This window comes from Xenopus tropicalis, chromosome 5 (genome assembly GCF_000004195.4).
Source record: "Xenopus tropicalis strain Nigerian chromosome 5, UCB_Xtro_10.0, whole genome shotgun sequence".
NCBI lineage: Eukaryota > Metazoa > Chordata > Amphibia > Anura > Pipidae > Xenopus > Xenopus tropicalis.
Window position 1 is genome coordinate 83,525,936 of NC_030681.2, and position 20,484 is coordinate 83,546,419.

Here is a 20,484-nt window from a genome sequence, read left to right on the forward strand (position 1 = left end):
AGTTCTCTACTGGGTGTGATTTTTTTGATGTAAATGGCTTCTCCCTTCCATATGTACAGATGTGCTATCTGTTCAGTGTTCCACAATATCTAATAAAACCCAGGACACCACATCTACTATATTCAAATGCAATGATACAAACATACACACATGCTGAAATTGACACCACGCAGAAAGTACTTTATTGTAACTGGGCAGAAAGAGGAGGTCTTTTTAATGTAAGGGAATCCTGTAGTTTCAACCTGGACCTGCCAATTTGTGCGCATTGAGTATTCTTGCATTAACAGCAGGAGCACAATTAATTATACTGGCAGCATTATGCATTATTGGTAAAAAATAACTATAATGCACTTTACACAAGCCTCCACTAGTATGTACAAGGTTCAGATTGTTGTTTTTATGACTTACCTCATTTCCTGTTTATCAAATTCTGTTATTATGAACGGATTTCAAACACATAGACTAGCAAAGACTAGCTGCAGAAATGTAAGCAAGTTTGCACAAGTTTAGACTGTTGGTCGTGCCCCAGTTTCCTTGTGCAGTGTACAAAAGACCAAAGGGGCCTAGTTGTTTACCCTGAGCAGCATTGCATATGCGCGTGCAATGCTTTTGAAATCATGCACATTTGAGAGGCATATAAATGGCTGTACCACAATCACATAATGCCCATTTTATCATGGAAGTATTTGGAAAAACACTTCATTGTTGGGAAAAATATCACAAACTGTACAGTTGTTATGTTCTTTTTGCTCTGTTAGTAGGTTAGTCTTAGGGAAATGGCGCATTTGGGATTTGGTTTCTATTTTTTACTGGAAAAGTAACAAGAATTGGTAATGCCTTATTGATCACGGGCATTGTGGTGCAACACTTGCTTACTTATCCCACAAGTCCAGTGATCACCATGAACTATGCTCCTACTTGCTAGGAAATCCTTTATGTTTGTAGTCTAAAGATAGGGAACATATAAAACTATGGCTGCTATATTCTTGAACCTTTAGTGAAAAGCATTGCTCTATAGTAAGTACAGCAGAACCCCAATATTACATACTAAGATTTTATATTTTCCTAGATTTTACAGCAGTTTTTCACTGTCCCATACAGGCAAGTGGCGTCTTTTTTTCTCCTGGTTTACTTTCCTAAATTTACATTGTTTTGACACTGTCCCCTGGGAAATGTAAAATCAAGGTTCTACTGTATTATAAATGCAGTTTGATCCTTTCTCTGCATTCTGAGACTGAAGATTTTTTCTTATTTATGCAACTGAACAAAAGAGTACAGAGCACATTAATCTTGCTGTGCCCCAGGACTACTATATCAGTGGTGAATTTACATTCAATATTAAAAGGAGACATATATTTTCCCATGAACCTTTTTCAGATAAATAAAAAAAATCTAGAAGCTTCTTCTAATTTATGTGAACATTTGAGAATGTCCCAAGGGCTGAAGGGTAAAGCAACACACAAATACCCACTGTTTCTAACAATATTTATTAAAGAAAATATTTTCATTTTTTCTATTTGCTTACATTACAAATTGTTTCCATGTTGTGTTCATTTAAAAATGTACAAACAACTGCAAGTTTTTCATTGAACTAGAACTGTCTTACAAAACCGTTGTAAAGTAACACTCTTTTAAATGTAACCAGCATAAATGAAACATAGAGCTTATTACACTAAGTAGTACACCGCTGGCTACAACAGGGACAAGAAGGACTCTATTCTAACCCTCCTTTTACTGGGATTAGTTCCAAAAATGATTTTTTTTTTTTTTTTTTTTAAATCTTTTTATAAACCATCTGAAAAGCATTTACTGTAAGCAAAAGAAATGGGTTCCATTTTGTATACTTAACGTTTGTGTGGGTCTACGCATTCTTTTCTTAACATGGCTAACATTTCTAAAAGCTGTAGTAGAGATCCCATAAAGGTTCTGTGTGAGCTAGTGGTAAAATCAGCACACAGAACATATAATTACAGTACTTATTACAGTAAAATATAGGTACAGTATATTAGAAGGGATTAAAGTAGTGGGTCAGACACTGATGTAACACATTATATGCAGAAAGCGCTTCGCAGAACCTACAATATTTCAATTGTATGTGCTGTTCTAACTGGCTGAATGAGAATAATGTTTGAGCTTTGAGCTCTTATAATGGAATACCACAGTGGTTATATTGAAATGTATATTTCAAATTAGTCCAAATTGTCATTAAAATTGTAGAGATTTTGTTTGAGATTTTTGTTTTTACCAATATCTGCCTAAGCATTTTATTGAATTAGGTTACTTTCCTAATCATTTGTGCATCCGATTAGTTACTGGTGTGGCTAAAGGAGAGCCTCAACAATGCTTTTGCAATATTCATAAGCCAACCGGAGGAAAATAGATGGATATGGCGGCTCTTATGTTTAACTTGTTTATAAGTGGCTATGGATATACAGTATTATCCGCTCTTATGTTTCCCGGGGAATGGTATAGATTCCAGAAAAATGTAAAATCCATGAAAAAAGACACCACTGGCCTGCATGGGACCAAGAAAAAACTGCATCAATTTAAAAAAATAAATCCAGGTATGTAAAATCTGGGTTCTACTGTATCTCTGCACAAGTGTTGTGATTTTCAGAATGAGTGCTTCCTGTGAAATAATAGTTTTCAGAATGAGTACTTCCTGTGACATAATACTTTTCAGAATGAGTACTTCCTGTGACATAATACTTTTCAGAATGAATACTTCCAGTGACATAATACTTTTTAGAACCCTCCACATCTACATAAGGAAATGTAGCAATGTCTGGTTCCTGGAAAGTTTTATGCATACGCCTGTTGAACAGAATCATCATAATAACCTTTTTACATTTGTCACAAAATATTGTTTAGTAAAGTTGAATATTATAAACCAAACTTTTGTTCAGTTCTGTGTTTGAGTATTGTATACACTATTACTATCATATCCCTACCCTTTTGTTACAAAAGACCTGCTTTATGGCTGAGATTCTAGCTATTTTAATAAGAAAAATATTTATGTTGGTAACTGATCCTGTTTAAAGCATGCTGCTCTCTATAGTGTTTAACTGTTTAATCATTGTCATTCAAAAGGAAGAAACAAATCAGCAGCTGTAATATGTGAGGTTTTAACTGCCCCCAAAGAAGGAACATGTAATAGAAAATTATACAAATGCACCCTTGATAAAGGTGACCCCATAAGATAATATTAGAATTCCAAGGGAACAGCTGTAAGGTATCAGTAATTGCTTTCAGCGATTTACAGCCCTGTTTTTTTATTTTGCAGCTAAATGCTTGGGAACAGGTATCTGGGATCTCTCTCCTATTTTGGAGTTGCTGTATCTTCAGAAAAAAATCCCTTTATTAAATGTCAATTATGGTTTTGCAAGAACAACATATTCATTTCTGCTGCACTGTAATTACAATGTGAAGCTGCTTTTCCCAAGTAATATGAAAAGTTGGCAAGCAATCTCAGTTTAAATTTGATTGTTAGAATTCTGATTTTAATTTAGTTGTGGGTTGAATTATTAGTATTAAATTATCTTAAATTAGCTTGAACACATGGGTGTTTTAACCAAAAATAAACAGGTCATTCATCATTCATGGATGATTTTCTAGATCGAAGAACTAAATCCTTGATTACAGGGGACATTTCTTGAAGTTCCTTTCTAATATTATCAGTTCCTTTTTCTGTCCCCTCTTGTGTGTCCTCCATTGTGTCCACATCTTCTTCATCCTTCTGCTTGGTATTGCCTATTAGTTGCTTTACAACAAGAGTCTGGTAGTTAACAAGAAGTTTGTGCTGGTCCTAAAAGGAAAAAGAAAAACTTTAAAATTTAACGTAACAAGCTGTCATAAAGTCCCAGAAAGGGTACACACACTGCAGCTCACCACTTGTAGGTAATGGCCGGGTGCTGACCATCAAAATACAATTGCAGGCACTGAAAGCACTCAAAGCACCAAAACTGTGTATATCAATCACCAGTTTATTTAGTACCTATATCTACGCGTTTTGATCCCCACAGGATTGTTGTCAGGATCCTGACAACGATCCTGTGGGGATCGAAATGAGTAGATATGGGTACTAAATAAACTGGTGATTCTCCAGAGTCTCCAGACTCTGTCACATGTGCTCAGTGTGAACCTGCTTTCATCTGTGAAGAGCACAGGGCGCCAGTGTCGCATTTGCCAATCTTGGTGTTCTCTGGCAAATGCCAAATGTCCTGCACGTTGTTGGGCTGTAAGCACAACCCCCACACCTGTGGACGTCGGGCCCTCATACCACCCTCATGGCGTCTGTTTCTGACCGTATGAGCAGACACATGCACATTTGTGGCCCGCTGGAGGTCATTTTGCAGGGCTCTGGCAGTGATCCTCCTGTTCCTCCTTGCACAAAGGCGGAGGTAGCGGTCCTGCTGCTGGGTTGTTGCCCTCCTACGGCCTCCTCTACTGGCCTGTCTCCTAGTAGCGCCTCCATGCTCTGGACACTACGCTGACAGACACAGCACACCTTCTTGCCACAGCTCACATTGATGTGCCATCCTGGATGAGCTGCACTACCTGAGACATTTGTGTGGGTTGTAGACTCCTTCTCATGCTACCACTAGAGTGAACGCACCGCCAGCATTCAAAAGTGACCAAAACATCAGCCAGAAAGCATAGGAACTGAGAAGTGGTCTGTGTCACCACCTGCACAACAGCATGTGAAATTGATTGTCAATCAGTGTTGCTACCTAAGCGGACAGTTTGATTTCACAGAAGTGTGATTGACTTAGAGTTACATTGTGTTGTTTAAGTGTTCCCTATTTTTTTGAGCAGTATATATATATATATATATATATAAAATGAACAGTGACGGCACTCAAAGGATTTGCGCATCAAAAGTGAAAATAATAAAAATTGAGAAATCACATATCAACTGCGAATGGTGAGGATTTATTGGTCCAACGTTTCAGTCCATTACTTGGACTTTCGTCAGGGAAAACAAACAGTGCGGTGTCCTTTATGACCCGATCACTCTGCTCCCCAGGTGACAACCGTTAATGGTAGGACCCAGTGTGATCACAAACCGAAAGCCAGCAGGCGGAGACCCGATACTCAAAATAAGTGCAGCGGCCCGACGGCACGGACCTGTAACACCATACCCCGTGGCCGGTTTGTGATCACACTGGGTCCTACCATTAACGGCTGTCACCTGGGAAGCAGAGTGATCGGGTCATATAGGGACACCGCACATTTGCCGGGTATATTATCTTTAACCATTTTATGTACTTATACTTGTGTTTATGTATATGGTTACCTAGCAACAAGTGTCTTCGCGCCTAAACACGCATTTAAACGTGGTAACGTGCACTGTTTATCAAAGCAGACAGATACAACAATCATCAGAATGTTTCACTGCTTTGAGCAAACTTTTTTTTGCCTATTTGAAAGAGTCCCTGAGTGCACCATCTATATATTGTTGATTGTATATATGGAGCAATTTGTTTTTACTGTGCATTGTATTAGTATGGACACCAATACCTCAGGAATCTTTGTGTGAAGGAAAGCAATGATCTGTGGGACACATCTCCCTGGTGCATGGAGCATACAATGAGTTGTCAACTGAAACATTAAAACAGATGTCAGATGCAGCACAAGAGCAGGATCTTCAGTGACTTTCAACTGTTCGATAAGAGCATGTCGATGCTGAAACATAATTTGTCTGAAAAACAAGAGAACAACAGAACAAGAATGAAATACATTTAAAGGACAACAAAAGCCTTTTTACGATTTTACTGTAATGCAAATATGGGTAGCGTAGTGGTGCTGCTACAATACATTTTCCTTATTTTGTCCTTTAACACATTGTGCTCAAACATCTAACATATTATTTCTACCTGATTTTTTTTAAATAAAGCGAAGAAAAAAAAAATAACGGTACTAAATAGTGATATATAGCAGAGAAATACAATTGGCACTGTGATGGCAATAAAAAGGATTATTTTTGATTGCAGCTCCCACTAAATAAGTCAACCTTGCAGGACTGTCACATAGGCTTGAGAGTATATTCTGTGGGAAAGCGCAGAGAACACAAGAACACCTAGTGAAGTATATTCAGATAAATAAAGTGCTATCCAAGTGCACAAAACCACAAGCCATGTATCAGTGTGAACACAGCACAACTGGTGAAGGTGAAATAAGCCCTTCTGAGGAGATTGCCTACTTACCAGATGTAGGGAGTGTATGTTCCAAATACAATCAATTAAATTTTCAAATCCTTTAGCAAAAACAAACATAGGAAAAACAAATAGTGAAGTACTCCTTTTAATATTAGATAAAAGATCCCCAAGTGGGTATACTCACAAAGACAGCAAATAATAGAGCATTGTACAAGTATTCAAACAAAGTCCACAACCTGTGTTTCCCTATGCGTTTTGCATGGTCCGCCACACTTCCTCAGAATATGTGCAGGTTTTGTGCGCTTGGACAGGACTTTATTTATCTGAATATACTGCACTAGGAGTTTTGCTTTTTGTATTTTCTGGGCTTTCCCACAGAATATATTCTTACACTAAATAGGGATATATTGCCCCTAAGCAGTTCTCTGCCCTAAGCAAACAATAATGGTATAATATATATTACAACTTGAATAGAACAGCATTCTATTTTCTCACAATACAGTCTTGTGCATATTACCCACTGTTTATTTAGGATTCATTTGCTAAATTTTTAGGGTAACAAAAAGTTTTTTTTTGCATGTCAGTAAAAAAAAAAAAAAATACCTTTCTTTCTTCTTATCTCCTTTTTTCATTAATATTCCACATGCATCTGCAGCTGAGTCCACATAGGATGAGAATTCTTCAATACTCTACAAAATATACAGAACCAAATTTCATGAAAAAATAAATGTAATTTTAGTCAATTCTTAAAAATAAAACTAACTAAGCAGACTTTTCTAGTGAATTCACGTATAGGCTATTTTGCAGATGTGCAGGAATGTTGCAAGTTATCGTCTTTATTTTAATCAACCCTATTGCTTATATAAATAATTTTGCTCCTGTGCTGTTTCACAAATGTAAAAAACTGCTAGAAATGTTAATATGATCACATATATTTTTATAGCAACAGGATCTTTTCCAGAATAACACACTCGAAACAAAGTGCTTTTCAAAACCAATATATTCTATATTTTGGCTGTACATCTTACCTTTCCAGATAATGAACTATGAAGCTTTGTCAAAGGGCCTTTAGCCTCCTCTTGGAGCTTGCTTAACATCTTTTTTCTAACCTAGAAGTAAAAAAAAAAAAAAAAAAAGGCAAACCAAAGAGCTCTATTAATTCAATACATTTAATCCACCCTTCTTCTTTACCAATAGTTACTAGACAGTTCCATCTCTGCAGACAAATCCTGTCAGAACTATTACCTTTACCAATTTCATTTCTTAACTGACTAAAAACACTATGTTCCCACATTTCCACAGGCAGAAAAACACGTACACCTTTAAATGAATATTTAGTACGCTGTAACTGTGTCATCGAATCCTCATTTTTTTGTTATAGTTTTTAAATCACTTCTTTTGCTGCTTTCTTGCAATTGTACCCACTGGACCTATGTGGTTCCTCAGAAACATTTTAGTGCTAAATTACTAGGTAGAATAAGAAAGAAGAGAGATTAAGAATCCCTACAATTCTGCTTGATATTCTATCAAATAAACAGTACAACAGTGCTAGAAGACTACATTCTGGTCACACATTTACTGATTCATATAGAGTGAAGAAATATTGAAAGAAATTGCTTTGATCATCCTGATAGTAATACAGGTATCAGATCCATTATCCAGAAACCTATTATTCAGAAAGCTCTGAATTACAGGAAGGCTATCTCACGTACACTCCATTTTAATGATATAATTCACATTTTAAAAAAATATTTTCTTTTTCTCAGTAGTGATAAAACAATACATTGTACTTTAACTAAACTTGGATATTATCAATCCTTATTAGAGGCAAAACAATCCTATTGGATTTAATATTTAAATTATTTTTTAGTAGCCTTAAGGCATGGTGATCTAAATTATGAAAAGATCCCTTATCTGGAAAACCCCAGGGTCTGAGCTTTTCGGATAACAGGTCCCATACCTGTATTACATCAGTACAAATTTATACCTCACTAGTGATGGTGGTATAATCTTCTGCTGCCATCATAAAATCAGCTGCCAGGAAGTTAAAAATAATATTTGTAATGTCTGTGCAAATTGTCTTCAGCAGGTGCTTGGCAAGGTTGTTTTGAGTTTCATCTGTAAAAGATACAATATCGTTTTCATCTAGTACTTTAGGAATTCATTAAGCAGCATCAGGTAACAAAACTTAACTTAAGTCACCTGTAAAGAATTTGATTCCCCTTTCAAACAACCGGATGTTGTTGTAAAGACTGGTCACTTCTTCTTGGAAGTCTTTCATGGTCTGTTTTCTACTGGCTCCTGATGAGGAAGAGGTTGAGGACAAGAACACAGACCGCACTACCTCCTGGTAGCTCTTGGTAAGGGGCCTGCACAAAATACATATTATGTAACATTAGATGACATCACAAACACAAAAAAATCCAGACCAACATACAAAATAAATCTTAAATCTTCAATGACATATACTTTATATTTATTTAAAAGACTGCAAAAAGGGTTGCATATCCACAAACAACAATAGTTGCCTGGGTGCTGGTAAACAAACTATATATGAGAATGCAAAAGAACTGCACTCACAGGACTTAATTATAAAAAAAAAATAATAATAATATTTATTGAACTGAGCCATAGTATCCTTAACATTTCGGTCCCCTGCTAGGACCTGCCTCAGGAGAACAAACCTAACAATACAGTAACAGCCGACTAAAACTGAGGGAGGGACAATGGAAACGCTTACAGTGACATAACATGTATATACTATTTAAATAAAGATCAAATTGAAATGTCTATATGTTACAAAAGAAAACAATTTCCTTGGGATGTACTCTTTTTGTCAAATGATTGTATATGCATGTGGCACAATGTGGCACAATGTTCTGAAAAACACATATGCCTTTCTAAGCAGCTCCCAGATAATATTCTTCACACTATTAGGCAGATTTTCTCAATGCAGATACGTAATTCCTAGTTTGATTTTCCCGATCACATATTAATGCAGGTAACACACCTATGTAGGTCAATAGACACCTTGAGAGTTGATAGGCAGATAAACAGAGAAAAGTACATTGCAATGTTAGAAAGAAAAAACTGCACTGGCTCTTCAGGGCCCCTTCATGTCTCCCTTGATGATGTTTAAAAAACAATTTTCTTACAAACAATATTCTTAACTTAATCAAAACCCTCCCCGCCTCCCCCTCTCTTCCTTAAAAAAAATTCTGTAAAGGTAGGACAAGTAAAATAGTACTTAGTAGGACTATGTAATGCTAGACATGGAGGCATGCAAACTGTGGTTACCTTTGACAGGTTTATAATAAACAGGGCATCATTATAAACCAAGTTAATAGTTGTTCTGTATGTAGAATAAATGAAATACTTTATCATGTTTCGTAAGAAATCATCCTGCTAGCATCTACACCTTGTTGAAAATGCCAATAACAACGTGTAAGATATTTCTATTTAAAAATACCTATGGTTTCTTTAGTTAGGCTTTTGGTGGCTGTTCATGAATAAGTATTATCAAAGGTTACATAGAACACAATAGACCAGGTGGAGCTTTGTTTATTTAACAGATAAAAAGGGTTATGTAAATTGGCTACAGGTCTGGTCACCTATAGTATAGCAACTAATCAGCAAGAAGCATTGACTTGTCACCTATTTAAAAGCATCTTATTGGTTCAAAAGGGTTACTAAACCCGGGGCAAACGTTGTGCTTTTACCACATACATTATGATGGGGAAGTTAGCAGAATACGAAGACAACTGACTTCTTTTCCAAAGGAAATATTGTTACATGCACAGGACAGGAGTAAATGGCATTTCAATTAATATTAATTAAAATTAATCATCTTTGGTGTTACTGGGCCTTTAAGATTTCAAAGTTTGCAAGCAGAAACATTAATTTGCAAAAAAGTAGAAAACCATGATAGGTATTATTTTCTATGTCAGACCCTGCACATTTTCACACTTCTTTGTACTGCAGATTTTTGCAATGCAAACGTACACGTTATTTTCATTCCAAACAAAAACCCCACTGATTCTCCCTTACTGGTTTAATTCAGCAGTGTTCCTTCCACCAGATAGGAGGATATTATTTTAGGCTGCAGTATCAGTTTTAGATTGAAGGACAAAAACAAAATGGCATTTGGCGGCATGCTAAATAGCTACCTAATTAGATTTTCAGAGAGTTCAATGACCAATTCATCTGGGCTGTCCGGTGCATGTTTTCTCAAAACATCTTGAATTTCTTCAAGAGACATAAATGCAGCTTCTCGTTCTTTTGGTTTACCTAAAGTGGCAAGATCAATATAGGTTATGTTTAAAGTGCAATTAAAACATCATCATAAAATTAATCTATTTTAGTTTGTAAATGTTTGCCTTCACTGCTACATATAGGTTTGATTTTGTTTTCAAGAATGTGTTAAATAAAAATATACATGGTAGCTAACATGTTTGTGATTAGTAACAAGTCACAATAACATAAAAGAAGTAGAAAAACACTGACAGAGTAACAATATAAAAACATAATGCAGAACTCACTGTGTTAACAAAAGAAATGTCTATACTTAATGGTCAAGAAGGTGTCTATTCATGTGACTGTAGTGTGGCTTGTTCTCGTGGTTAATCTGTTTACCTGGGTATGAGGTTTGTGATTCATCATCATCTTCATCCTTTCTTGCTTTCTTCTTAGACTTTTTTATTTTTATTTCTCTTGCATTACCACAACCGCCAGTTCTAGTGCTTCCACTGCCCTCTGGTGGCGACAATGGCATCGGTATTAAAAAGCAGCAGGTATGTAGCCAAAAATCAGGCATCTTATAAAAAACATCTTATAAAAAAGACAAATATTCTGTTTGGATAACTATTCAATCAGTACACTTTAATACAATGCAGAAATAACAGCTTTAGATATATTGGGGTAAATATGTACCAGCTTTGGACACGGTTCACAGGTGAATTTGGCCTATTCGTCTAAGAAACTTTGGTCAAGGTTATTAAGATTAGTCAGATGATACTTTTGTTCCTTTGTTTTCAAAGACCACCACAGTTATATTGACCAATGTGGGTAATTATGGATGTGATATGACTGGTCATTGAAGGACATTAAAGCTTTATGTTTTTGAGCCACGTGTAGTATTATCTTGGCCTTCTGTTTGGGATAATTGTCCTACTGAAAGATTAACTTCCAAACCAGAGTTTATTTTAGCAGACGGTTGTTACGCAGTATTTTCCTGTATTCTGCAACATCCACACATTATTCTGTTTGAACAAAATATGCAGTGCCTCCTTGATGAAAGCAATCCCACAACAAAATGCTGCCACCACCACGATTCCAATAACAAGCCCAAAATCCCAATGAAGTGGCTTAATAAAAAAGGTGACAGTGAGGTGCACAAGGGTCATCTGACTAATTCTAAAGGGGTGGTCCACCTTTAAATTAACTTTTAGTATATTATAGAATGGCCTATTCTAAGCAACTTTTCAATTGGTTTTCATTATTTATTTATTTTTTACAGTTTATGAATTATATTTCTTATTCTTCTCTTTGTATCTTTCAAATGGGGGTCACTGATCCCAGAAGCCAAAAAACTATTGCTCTGTGAGGCTACATTTTTATTGTTATCGGTACTTTTTATAACTATTTTTCTATTCAGATCTGCCCCTATTCATATATGAATCTCTCAATCAAATCACTCCCTGGTTGTTACTGTAATTAGGACCATAGCAACCGGATAGTTGCTGAAGCACCAAACTGGGGAGCTGCTGAACAAAAAATTAAATAACTAAAAAACTACAAATAATAAAAAATGAAGACCATTTACAAATGATCTCATAATATTACTGTCTACAACATACTAAAAGGTAACTCAAAGGGGAACAACCTGTTACAAATCTGCAAAAGGTTTTGTTCTTGAACTCCGATGTTGCTTTTATATAGGTGGGTAATTAATCTTTTTCCAAGATGCAATTTTCAGCAGACTGAAATGAATTCTTTCCCAACTTGTATTTCAAAAATTAATTCTATACATATCACCATGCCTTGAGTGTTGTTACTGTAAACTGTATACTTCATACATTATACATCAATAATTAACCAGACTCATGAATATGGTGCTCTGACTTGCATTAAATTCTGTGAAATTGCTGCACAGACTAATGGTGTAGCTAACCGTCATTATTTGTTTGCCTTTGGGGTGTCTGGTTTTAATGTGCTTTAGTATTGTGATGTGATGAATTTAGTTTTGCTGAAATTCATGAAGAATTTGAGATTTTGAATATTAATTACACAAGTATAAATTAAATTTTATTGGAAATGCTAAAATGTGTAACACAATAGGAAGAACCACCAGTTTATTCTATTTACATTACACTGAAAATCCCCCATGAACCCTATCTCTGTGCTTTTCTTTGACTTTTTAGGATCTAAAAATAGGGATATGGGATCCATTATAACAAGCACAAAGCTATCCTGATATTTTGCAGCATTTTTTGTACTATTCGTTCTTCTATTTTAACAAGGCACCTAGATTCAGGGGTGGTTACTTATGAAACCAATAAGTATTTAAATATTAATTAGCTTTTCTGGTATAGTAAATAGAAATATTGGACACCTTAAAGGAGCTAAGTATGTTTTGCCAATTCAAACTGTAGAAATTCTAAATGATCCATTTTAATAAAAAGTAATAACCAAACAAAATGTGAAACAGTCTGTGAATACTTATACAAAGAACTGTAAAAGGATAATACACTTGCAAGCAATGATGCTGCCCATGATTATCTACTGGATAGTAGTTTCTCACAGCTACATTTGCTTAGCTTAGGAGAATAATGTACAGACAGCGGAATTAGATGGCTTCATTTCAGCAAAGAATTACATTAGAGTATATAATGTTACAAGGATCTATTTTAAGTTTACCATTAAAAATAAATGCTTGATGAAAGCAAATGATACTATATGAGAGACACTTATTGTAATTGCTGTGTTGATTGAACCAATCTCATGCTAAAAATTATGCACACCTCCTGTAGACAGAATTTCTTCTTACTTCCAGACTACATAATATATGTTGTACATTTGCTCTGGAAGTGGGTTGTTTACCTTCTGCATTCTATTCAGGTGATGCCAACAGGCTTCCTATACTAACTATTATTTTCTAAAACTAGATACAATGGAATCGACTTGAAACAGATGGCACATACTCAGGAGTTCAAGCAGAAACATTTTCCTATTTGCATTTATGAATTTGATTCCACTACGATAATTTGACGCTTAAATAAATATTAAGCAAACAATATCATGTAAAATAAATATTCAAAACATTAATTTAATAGACCCCTAAAAATACATGCTTAAACTGCCAAATGAACACATAGAAACTACACTGGCTGTACAAGGGCTGTACAGGTATGGGATCTCTTTTCCGGAAACCCGTTATCCAGAAAGCTCCGAATTACGGTAAGCCCGTCTCCCATAGACTCCATTTTAAATCAAATAACTCACAATTTTAAAACTGATTTCCTTTTTCTCTGTAGAAATTAAACAGTACCTTGTAATTGATCCCAACTAAGATATAAATAATCCTTATTGGATGCAAAACAACCCTATTGGGTTTAATTAATGTTTTATTGATTTTTTAGTAGACTTAAGGTATGGAATTCCAAATTACGGAAAGACCCCTTATCCGGAATACCCTTGGTCCCGAGCATTCTGGATAATGGGTCCTATACCTGTACGACTTTTTTTTTTTTTAAAAGCAGTATGCTGCCTGCCCTACCTGCGTGTTGGTTAACCAATGAACCCTACATCTGTTTATTTGTGTTAAAAGTTTAGGATATTTTCCATTTTGAACTACAACATCTAATGAGGCTGCATCAAGTTTGCATCTGTTTACAGAATCAGAATGGTAGCATGTAGACAAGTCCTGCCTCACACCAAATATGTTTGGTCAGCTTAATGCAGGCCAAACTGTAATTATAAATGCTTTCAGGTTAGGAATACATAATGAGCCAATCTACAATACAAACTATACAGGTGAACTTCGAAAATTCATCAATAAAGTAATACATTTTGCTACAGATCAGTAGAATTAAAAGATGCTGACCTGTTGCTTTTTTCCTTCTTTCTTCCTTTTTATCCTTTTTGCTTAAAACTTCATTTTCTAATATGGCTGCTTGCTTAAGATCCTCTTCTGTCACTATGAACACAGGGCTGCTCTTCATTTCCTAGAATGTGTTTATATATTAGCATTTTAGGTGTTATCACACTGTGCTTGGTAACCCAAACTACAGTTACATTTAAAGGAGAAGGAAAGGCTAAGTCACTTGGGGGTGCCAAAATGTTAGGCGCCCCAAGTGACTTTAGTTGCTTACCTTGTACCCTGGGCTGGTGCCCCTGTTAGGAGAGAACTGCACCAGCCCGGGGTAGCAGCGAGTGTCTCCTCCTCCTGCTTCGCGCTTGCGCAGTAGAATGAAAAGCCGAACTTTAACAAAAAAGTCGGCTTTCCACTCTATTGATCATGCGCCCAGGAACTTTGCCAACAGAAGGAACAAGGAAGAAGGAAGCGCTCGCTGCAGGTACCCTGGGCTGGTGTGGTTTTCTCCTAACAAGGGCACCAGCCCAGGGTAAAGTCACTTGGGGGTGCCTAACATTTTGGCACCCAAAGTGACTTAGCCTTTCCTTCTCCTTTAATATGTTTTTTTGAAAAAATTTTTTAAGATCTAAGTTGATGCTACAAATATTCACTAAGGGGCCCATTCATTAAGCCATGATTTTTTTCTTCAGAAAAATACGTATTTATTTCTAATTTTTAGAGCTTTTCGTATTGACCGTGATAATATTGTTAAAATAGTACGACTTTTTCGTGGTTTTCGTTAACTTCCACGAAAAAGTTGTATTTTTCGCAAAGACTACGATCATTTCGGAATTCATTCAAGCTTTGGTATCGTGACTTTCTTTTGGCCAGGTTGGAGCTGTAGAGTGCCATTGAGTCCAATGGAAGGCTTCCAAAATTATGCATTGAAGTTTCAAAGCCAGAAAGGTTTTTGCACCGTTTACAATCGTTCGGATATGAAAATTTTGTGACTTTCGGATTGCAACCACAATATTTTTGTATGACCAAGAAAAGAATTTTTGTGGTTACTCCTAATTTTTTCCATCGTGGTTTCATGAATGGGCCCCGAAGTCTAAGGGCTTGTACTCATGAGCGTTAGTTTCTGCGATCCCCTGCGGTGGAGTTCTCCTGCGTTCCCCCACAGGACAGGGCTGTTTGTGCTGGTACTTACACAAGCACTGAACACAGGTGAGTATAGGCACATATGGAAGAAAATAATGCATTCATTGCTGTGCTCCTCTGCGGTGGAATGCAGGAAAATGCCATCACAGGAAGCCCTAATACTTGTTGGAAGTTCCAGGATTGCTATTTTTAGGCAAAGCAACAGAGCTTTGCAAATATGTTCATACCAGTAAGTCTGAGTTACAGTGTAATTTAAGAAACCTGTACAAATCTATTGTAACATTAGTACAGTACCTTAGCACAAATACCACTCAAATCCAAAAGAAGCCAATCGCTAAATCAAAGCTATTGTATCTGAATAATAACAGAAATTAAATCCTTTGTATGAACTGAAGTTAGGAGCTTTCATGTAGCATAGATATTGCTAGAATGCACTGCCTGTGTTTGAAAGCTCTTGGTTAGTGATACAGATATATAGATCATACTTTTATAGAGTACCTGCCATTTTTTTCCATAATTGTTACACTTCCAAACCAAACATGCATACAATGTTATTATACTTTGCCAATTATTTTGTGCAGCTGAAGTAAAGAGTTATATTCAGCAGTCATGGCACTTGTAAAGGTGCCAATACAAAGTTTGATACTAGTTGGTAATTTAGTCATTCTTCAGTTCACTGGCAGTGCATTAGCCTGTGTAAAGAACCAAAGGATCAATGTTTCTGATCAATATCTGATTAGGCTTAATCAGATGCAGAACACAGATTTGCAAGACCAAATATTTAAACTGCCAACAGTGTAGAAGTTCTTGCCTTGTGGTGATCAAGTAACTCTTATACAATTAATCAGCACAGCAACAACATTCATCAGGAGAACTTCAAGTATTCCAGTATAGTGAATTTATGTAGAGAGATGTGGTTCACAACATAAACCAGTGGAGATGTACCACATCTCTCTACATACATTCACTATACTGGAATACTTGAAGTTCTCCTGATGAATTTTGCTAATTTATATTAAAGGACAAGGAAAGGCTAAGTCACTTGGGGGTGCCAAAATGTTAGGCACCCCCAAGTGACTTTAATCGCTTACCTTTTACCCTGGGCTGGTGCCCGTTAGGAGAAAACAGCACCAGCCCGGGTTACCTGTAGCGGATCGCTTCCTCCTTCCTGCTTCGTTTTGCAACGATTAAACGACAGGCGCATGCGCAGTAGAGTGAAAAGCCGACTTCTCTGTTTAAGTTCGGCTTTTCACTCTACTGCGCATGCGCGCGCGAGCAAAGCAGGAAGGAGGAAGCGCTGCAGCTACCCCGGGCTGGTGCTGTTCTCTCCAAACAGGGGCACCAGCCCGGGGTAAAAGGTAAGCAATTAAAGTTAATTGGGGGTGCCTAACATTTTGGCACCCCCAAGTGACTTTGCCTTTCCTTCTCCTTTAATATATAAACCTGTGGATGTGGTTCATGGACAAATGCATTGCAAGGGGGGTTTGGCAGATTGCTTTGGCAGATTTGCCCATGTACACTTTTGATTTGGCTAAAGCTTAGCTTGTTTTTTATTTAAAGATGATCTCCACTTAACTTGTTTTGGAAAAAAAAATATCATCATTATAAGCAGTTTCTAATATGCATTAATTTAAATGTTTTAGTGGTGTCAGGGTGGCTGTTTATGTTCTCTTGACTGCTGCTTTTGACTCCTGAAACACTGCAGTAGAAGCCTGTGATTAACACACCAGGAAGGGAATTTGATTTCTGCGAGAATGTTTGAAAAGTTATTTAGGCTAATGGCAGATGTTGCAATATTTCTGCCAGCCTACTAAGTCAACGGATTTAAGGCTATTTTTAAGGCTAATGGCACTCATGGGCACACTTGGATAAAAAATGGCAGTTTGCTCAAAACTGCCTGTCAGTGCGCATATGGGGTGGATTTTGGTCAGATAACACTGGCCAAAATTCATCCTGAAATAAATAAAAAATTTAGCAAACAATGACAGCTTACCTTTTCAGCTTTGTGGTGCATAAGTTTGTTAAATAGATTAGCACATTCACTTATAAATTTTTCACTGACAACAATAGTATCTCCAAACACTCGGGCAGAAGAAGAATTGTTCAGTGTTCTTATTACTTGCTGAAGCAGAATTCCAGCATCTTCTTGAGAAAGACAACTTGGAAGCAAAGGCTAAAATAAGATTGATAATAAAATGATTAAATTAGGAATCAAATGAAAATGGCTAAAACTAACAAATGTAAACCTGGTATAACAATAATAGATTGAATCTAAAACTAACTAAAGAAGGCTGCACAACAAATACATTTCTTTTAGAAGGTGATATAATACCATGCAATAAAATTCTCTAGATTCAGTCTTCTTCAGTACTGAAAACATTATTTTATATATTTTAGGATCATTACAATATTTTATATATAAATTTTGGACCAAGGGCCTCATTTATTAATAACCCAACCCTTAGTTTTCATTCAGAAACATATAGGGCAGTGCCACAGGGCACAATACAGTCTTCCTTTACTGCCTGCTATGAATGACAGGCAAGTCAGCAAATGAGTAGGGGGAGCACTTAAACACACCCCAGTGCGCTGGAATTTTAGTAAAAAAGTAAAATCAATATCTTGGCAAAACTGTGGCCTAAAATTTACACCATAAGTTTTATTTAGGTATGGAATAAGATTTTTTTTTCATTTAAGCACATCATTTAAAATGCTCTATATATGTCAGTTCACACAAACATAATATTATGAGATTTGAAATAACATATACCATAATATCCAACCATGACCCTGAGCTTATTGCCTCCTCTACAGAAGCTTCCACGTGATCCACTATGCCTTGGCCAATGCATGCTGACTTCAAATACAACATATGTGTGGACTTGTATCTCTTTTTGATGTATCCAACAGGGTCTGGAATCCCAAGCCTGGACAGTGAATCAAATTCTGGCATACAGAGAGAAATGGTTAATGAGCAAGTCAATAATTTGCTGATAACTTATAGAAAAACATTTATTAATTACCAAATCTGCAGTGTCTATACTGGAAGAATACAAACAAAGGAAGAAACATAAAAGTATTCTGTCTTATCAAAAGGCAAGCAAAGATCCAGTGCAACACTGGGCTGGTGCAGTTTTTTTGCATAGGAAAAAGGAAATAGAGACTGCACTTAAACAAGTTTTAGCTGGGGAGCTTACCCCATTTAATCTGCTAGTGTACCACACAAAATCAAAGTTTCGAGGGGCACTCCCTCCCTTAGTCAGGTTTTTGCAAACATTTTTGCACCCCCTCCCCAGTGAAATACAGTTAATAATATATAAATATAATAAAACTGCAGAATTACGTATGACAGCCAATAACTTATTGTACAGGTATGGGGCCTGTTATCCAGAATGCTCGGGACCTGGGGTTTTCCAGATAAGGGATCTTTCCGTAATGTGGATCTCCATAACTTAAGTCTGCTAAAAATCATTTAAATATTGAATAAACCCAATAGGATTGTTTTGCCTCCAATAAGGACAAATTATACCTTAGTTGGGATCAAGTACAAGGTACTGTTTTAATATTACAGAGAAAAAGTATATAATTTTAAAACATTAGAATTATTTGCTTATAATGGAGTCTATGGGAGATGGCCTTTCCGTAATTTGGAACTTTCTGGATAACGGGTTTCCGGATAAGGGATCCCATACCTGTAGTGGAAATATGCTTGTTTATTTAGGTTAAACATGGTTATTTGTATGTTTTATGCACCGATGAGTACAAACAATCTCCTTAAACAGTAGACACCATTATTTTAAAATAATGTAGTTTCATTAGCTTTTAAGGGACTTGCCAAGAGACTCTCTAAACTTGTCATAAGATGAGTAGAACATCTTAGAAAGGGTAGACACATGAGTATGTGCTTTGGTGTGTGCCTTTGGTGCTCAGCTTGGACAACAACCCATAATGCACCTCTTTATCAAAGCATTAAGCCTTTATTACATCACACTTTAGGAGGTGAGAGGTGCAGTTCTACGTCAGGTTACTGCTAATCATGTCTTCTACTGTCTATAGGGTAGTTTGAAAAAGAAGGAAGAGGAACTGAATAGACAAATTTAGGACAAGAGAGTAAAAAATCAGCAGAAAGATTTGCTGGGAATAGCTGAAAAAAGAAGAGTAAATGTGGACTCCATGAAAGGAACCTCAAAGGGGTGAAAAGTTGGGCAACTTTCTCACAGCCAAGAGGTCTTCCACTACTAATTATAATGATACTGCAGGCATGCTAGTTCCATAAGGCAGACACACCATAAGGCAGGGGTGCGCATACTTTTTTCCCCGATGATCGACTTTTGGCTCCTCCCCGCGTACGTATGCATACTCAATAAACACGCGGAACCGCCGCACTTCCGCATTTCCTGGCTTCAATGCGGTCCACCAGAATCCACAGGGAATCAATTGGCCACCCCTGCCATAAGGCATGCTGTAGGTATTATTGCTGAGGCAGTATTTTCTTGCTGCAGGGTTTTGCCAAGATTCTGGTCTCCATTTGTGAGCACAGGCCAGGAGAAGTGCTAGACCAAAAATGGCAGCAGGATTATGTGGCGTCACAGCTGTGTATAGCCCAGAGGGAAGGTGACTTGTGAAGACCATCGGTCTTGCTTGCTATAATGTAATTGTATGTAATATGTGTGCTCAAAGTATACATCCATTTATTGTACATTGATGCTATATATGTTGACGCTTTATAAATATGTCTTACTCTTAACAACAACAACAACAATTATACAGGTATCGGACCCCTTATCTGGAAACCTATTATCCAGAAAGTTCTGAATTACGGAAAGGCCATCTTCCATAGACTCCATTGTAATCAAATAATTCACATTTTTAAAAATGATTTCCTTTTTCTCTGTGATAATAAAACAGTACCTTGTACTTGATCCCAACTAAGATATAATTATTCCTTATTGGAGGCAAAACAATCCTATTAGGTTTAATTACTGTTTAAACACTTTTTTTTTGTAGACTAAGGGGCAGATTTACCAAAATGTGAGTTTAGAGCTTAAATGCGTGGCTAAAGTTTTGGTGTAGGAAGGAAGGGTTTGGGTTCCT

The 20,484-nt window shown here is 36.5% G+C and overlaps 1 protein-coding gene across 1 annotated transcript in view; it reads right to left on the minus strand.

The window, feature by feature from the left end:
- Window positions 1-154: 154 nt before the first annotated feature.
- The window catches only part of ufl1 (UFM1-specific ligase 1), a 46,500-nt gene continuing 26,170 nt past the window's right edge, over window positions 155-20,484 (minus strand). Inside the window, exons 9-19 of the mRNA XM_002934873.5 lie at window positions 18,161-18,336; window positions 17,384-17,563; window positions 14,260-14,380; window positions 10,791-10,910; window positions 10,325-10,445; window positions 8,361-8,527; window positions 8,146-8,276; window positions 7,187-7,267; window positions 6,762-6,847; window positions 5,521-5,701; window positions 155-3,805 (exon numbers count right to left, since the gene is read on the minus strand). Of these exons, the coding sequence (XP_002934919.3) occupies window positions 3,587-3,805; window positions 5,521-5,701; window positions 6,762-6,847; window positions 7,187-7,267; window positions 8,146-8,276; window positions 8,361-8,527; window positions 10,325-10,445; window positions 10,791-10,910; window positions 14,260-14,380; window positions 17,384-17,563; window positions 18,161-18,336 (1,583 nt within the window). The 3' untranslated portion in view covers window positions 155-3,586. The remainder of the gene's footprint in view (window positions 3,806-5,520; window positions 5,702-6,761; window positions 6,848-7,186; window positions 7,268-8,145; window positions 8,277-8,360; window positions 8,528-10,324; window positions 10,446-10,790; window positions 10,911-14,259; window positions 14,381-17,383; window positions 17,564-18,160; window positions 18,337-20,484) is intronic.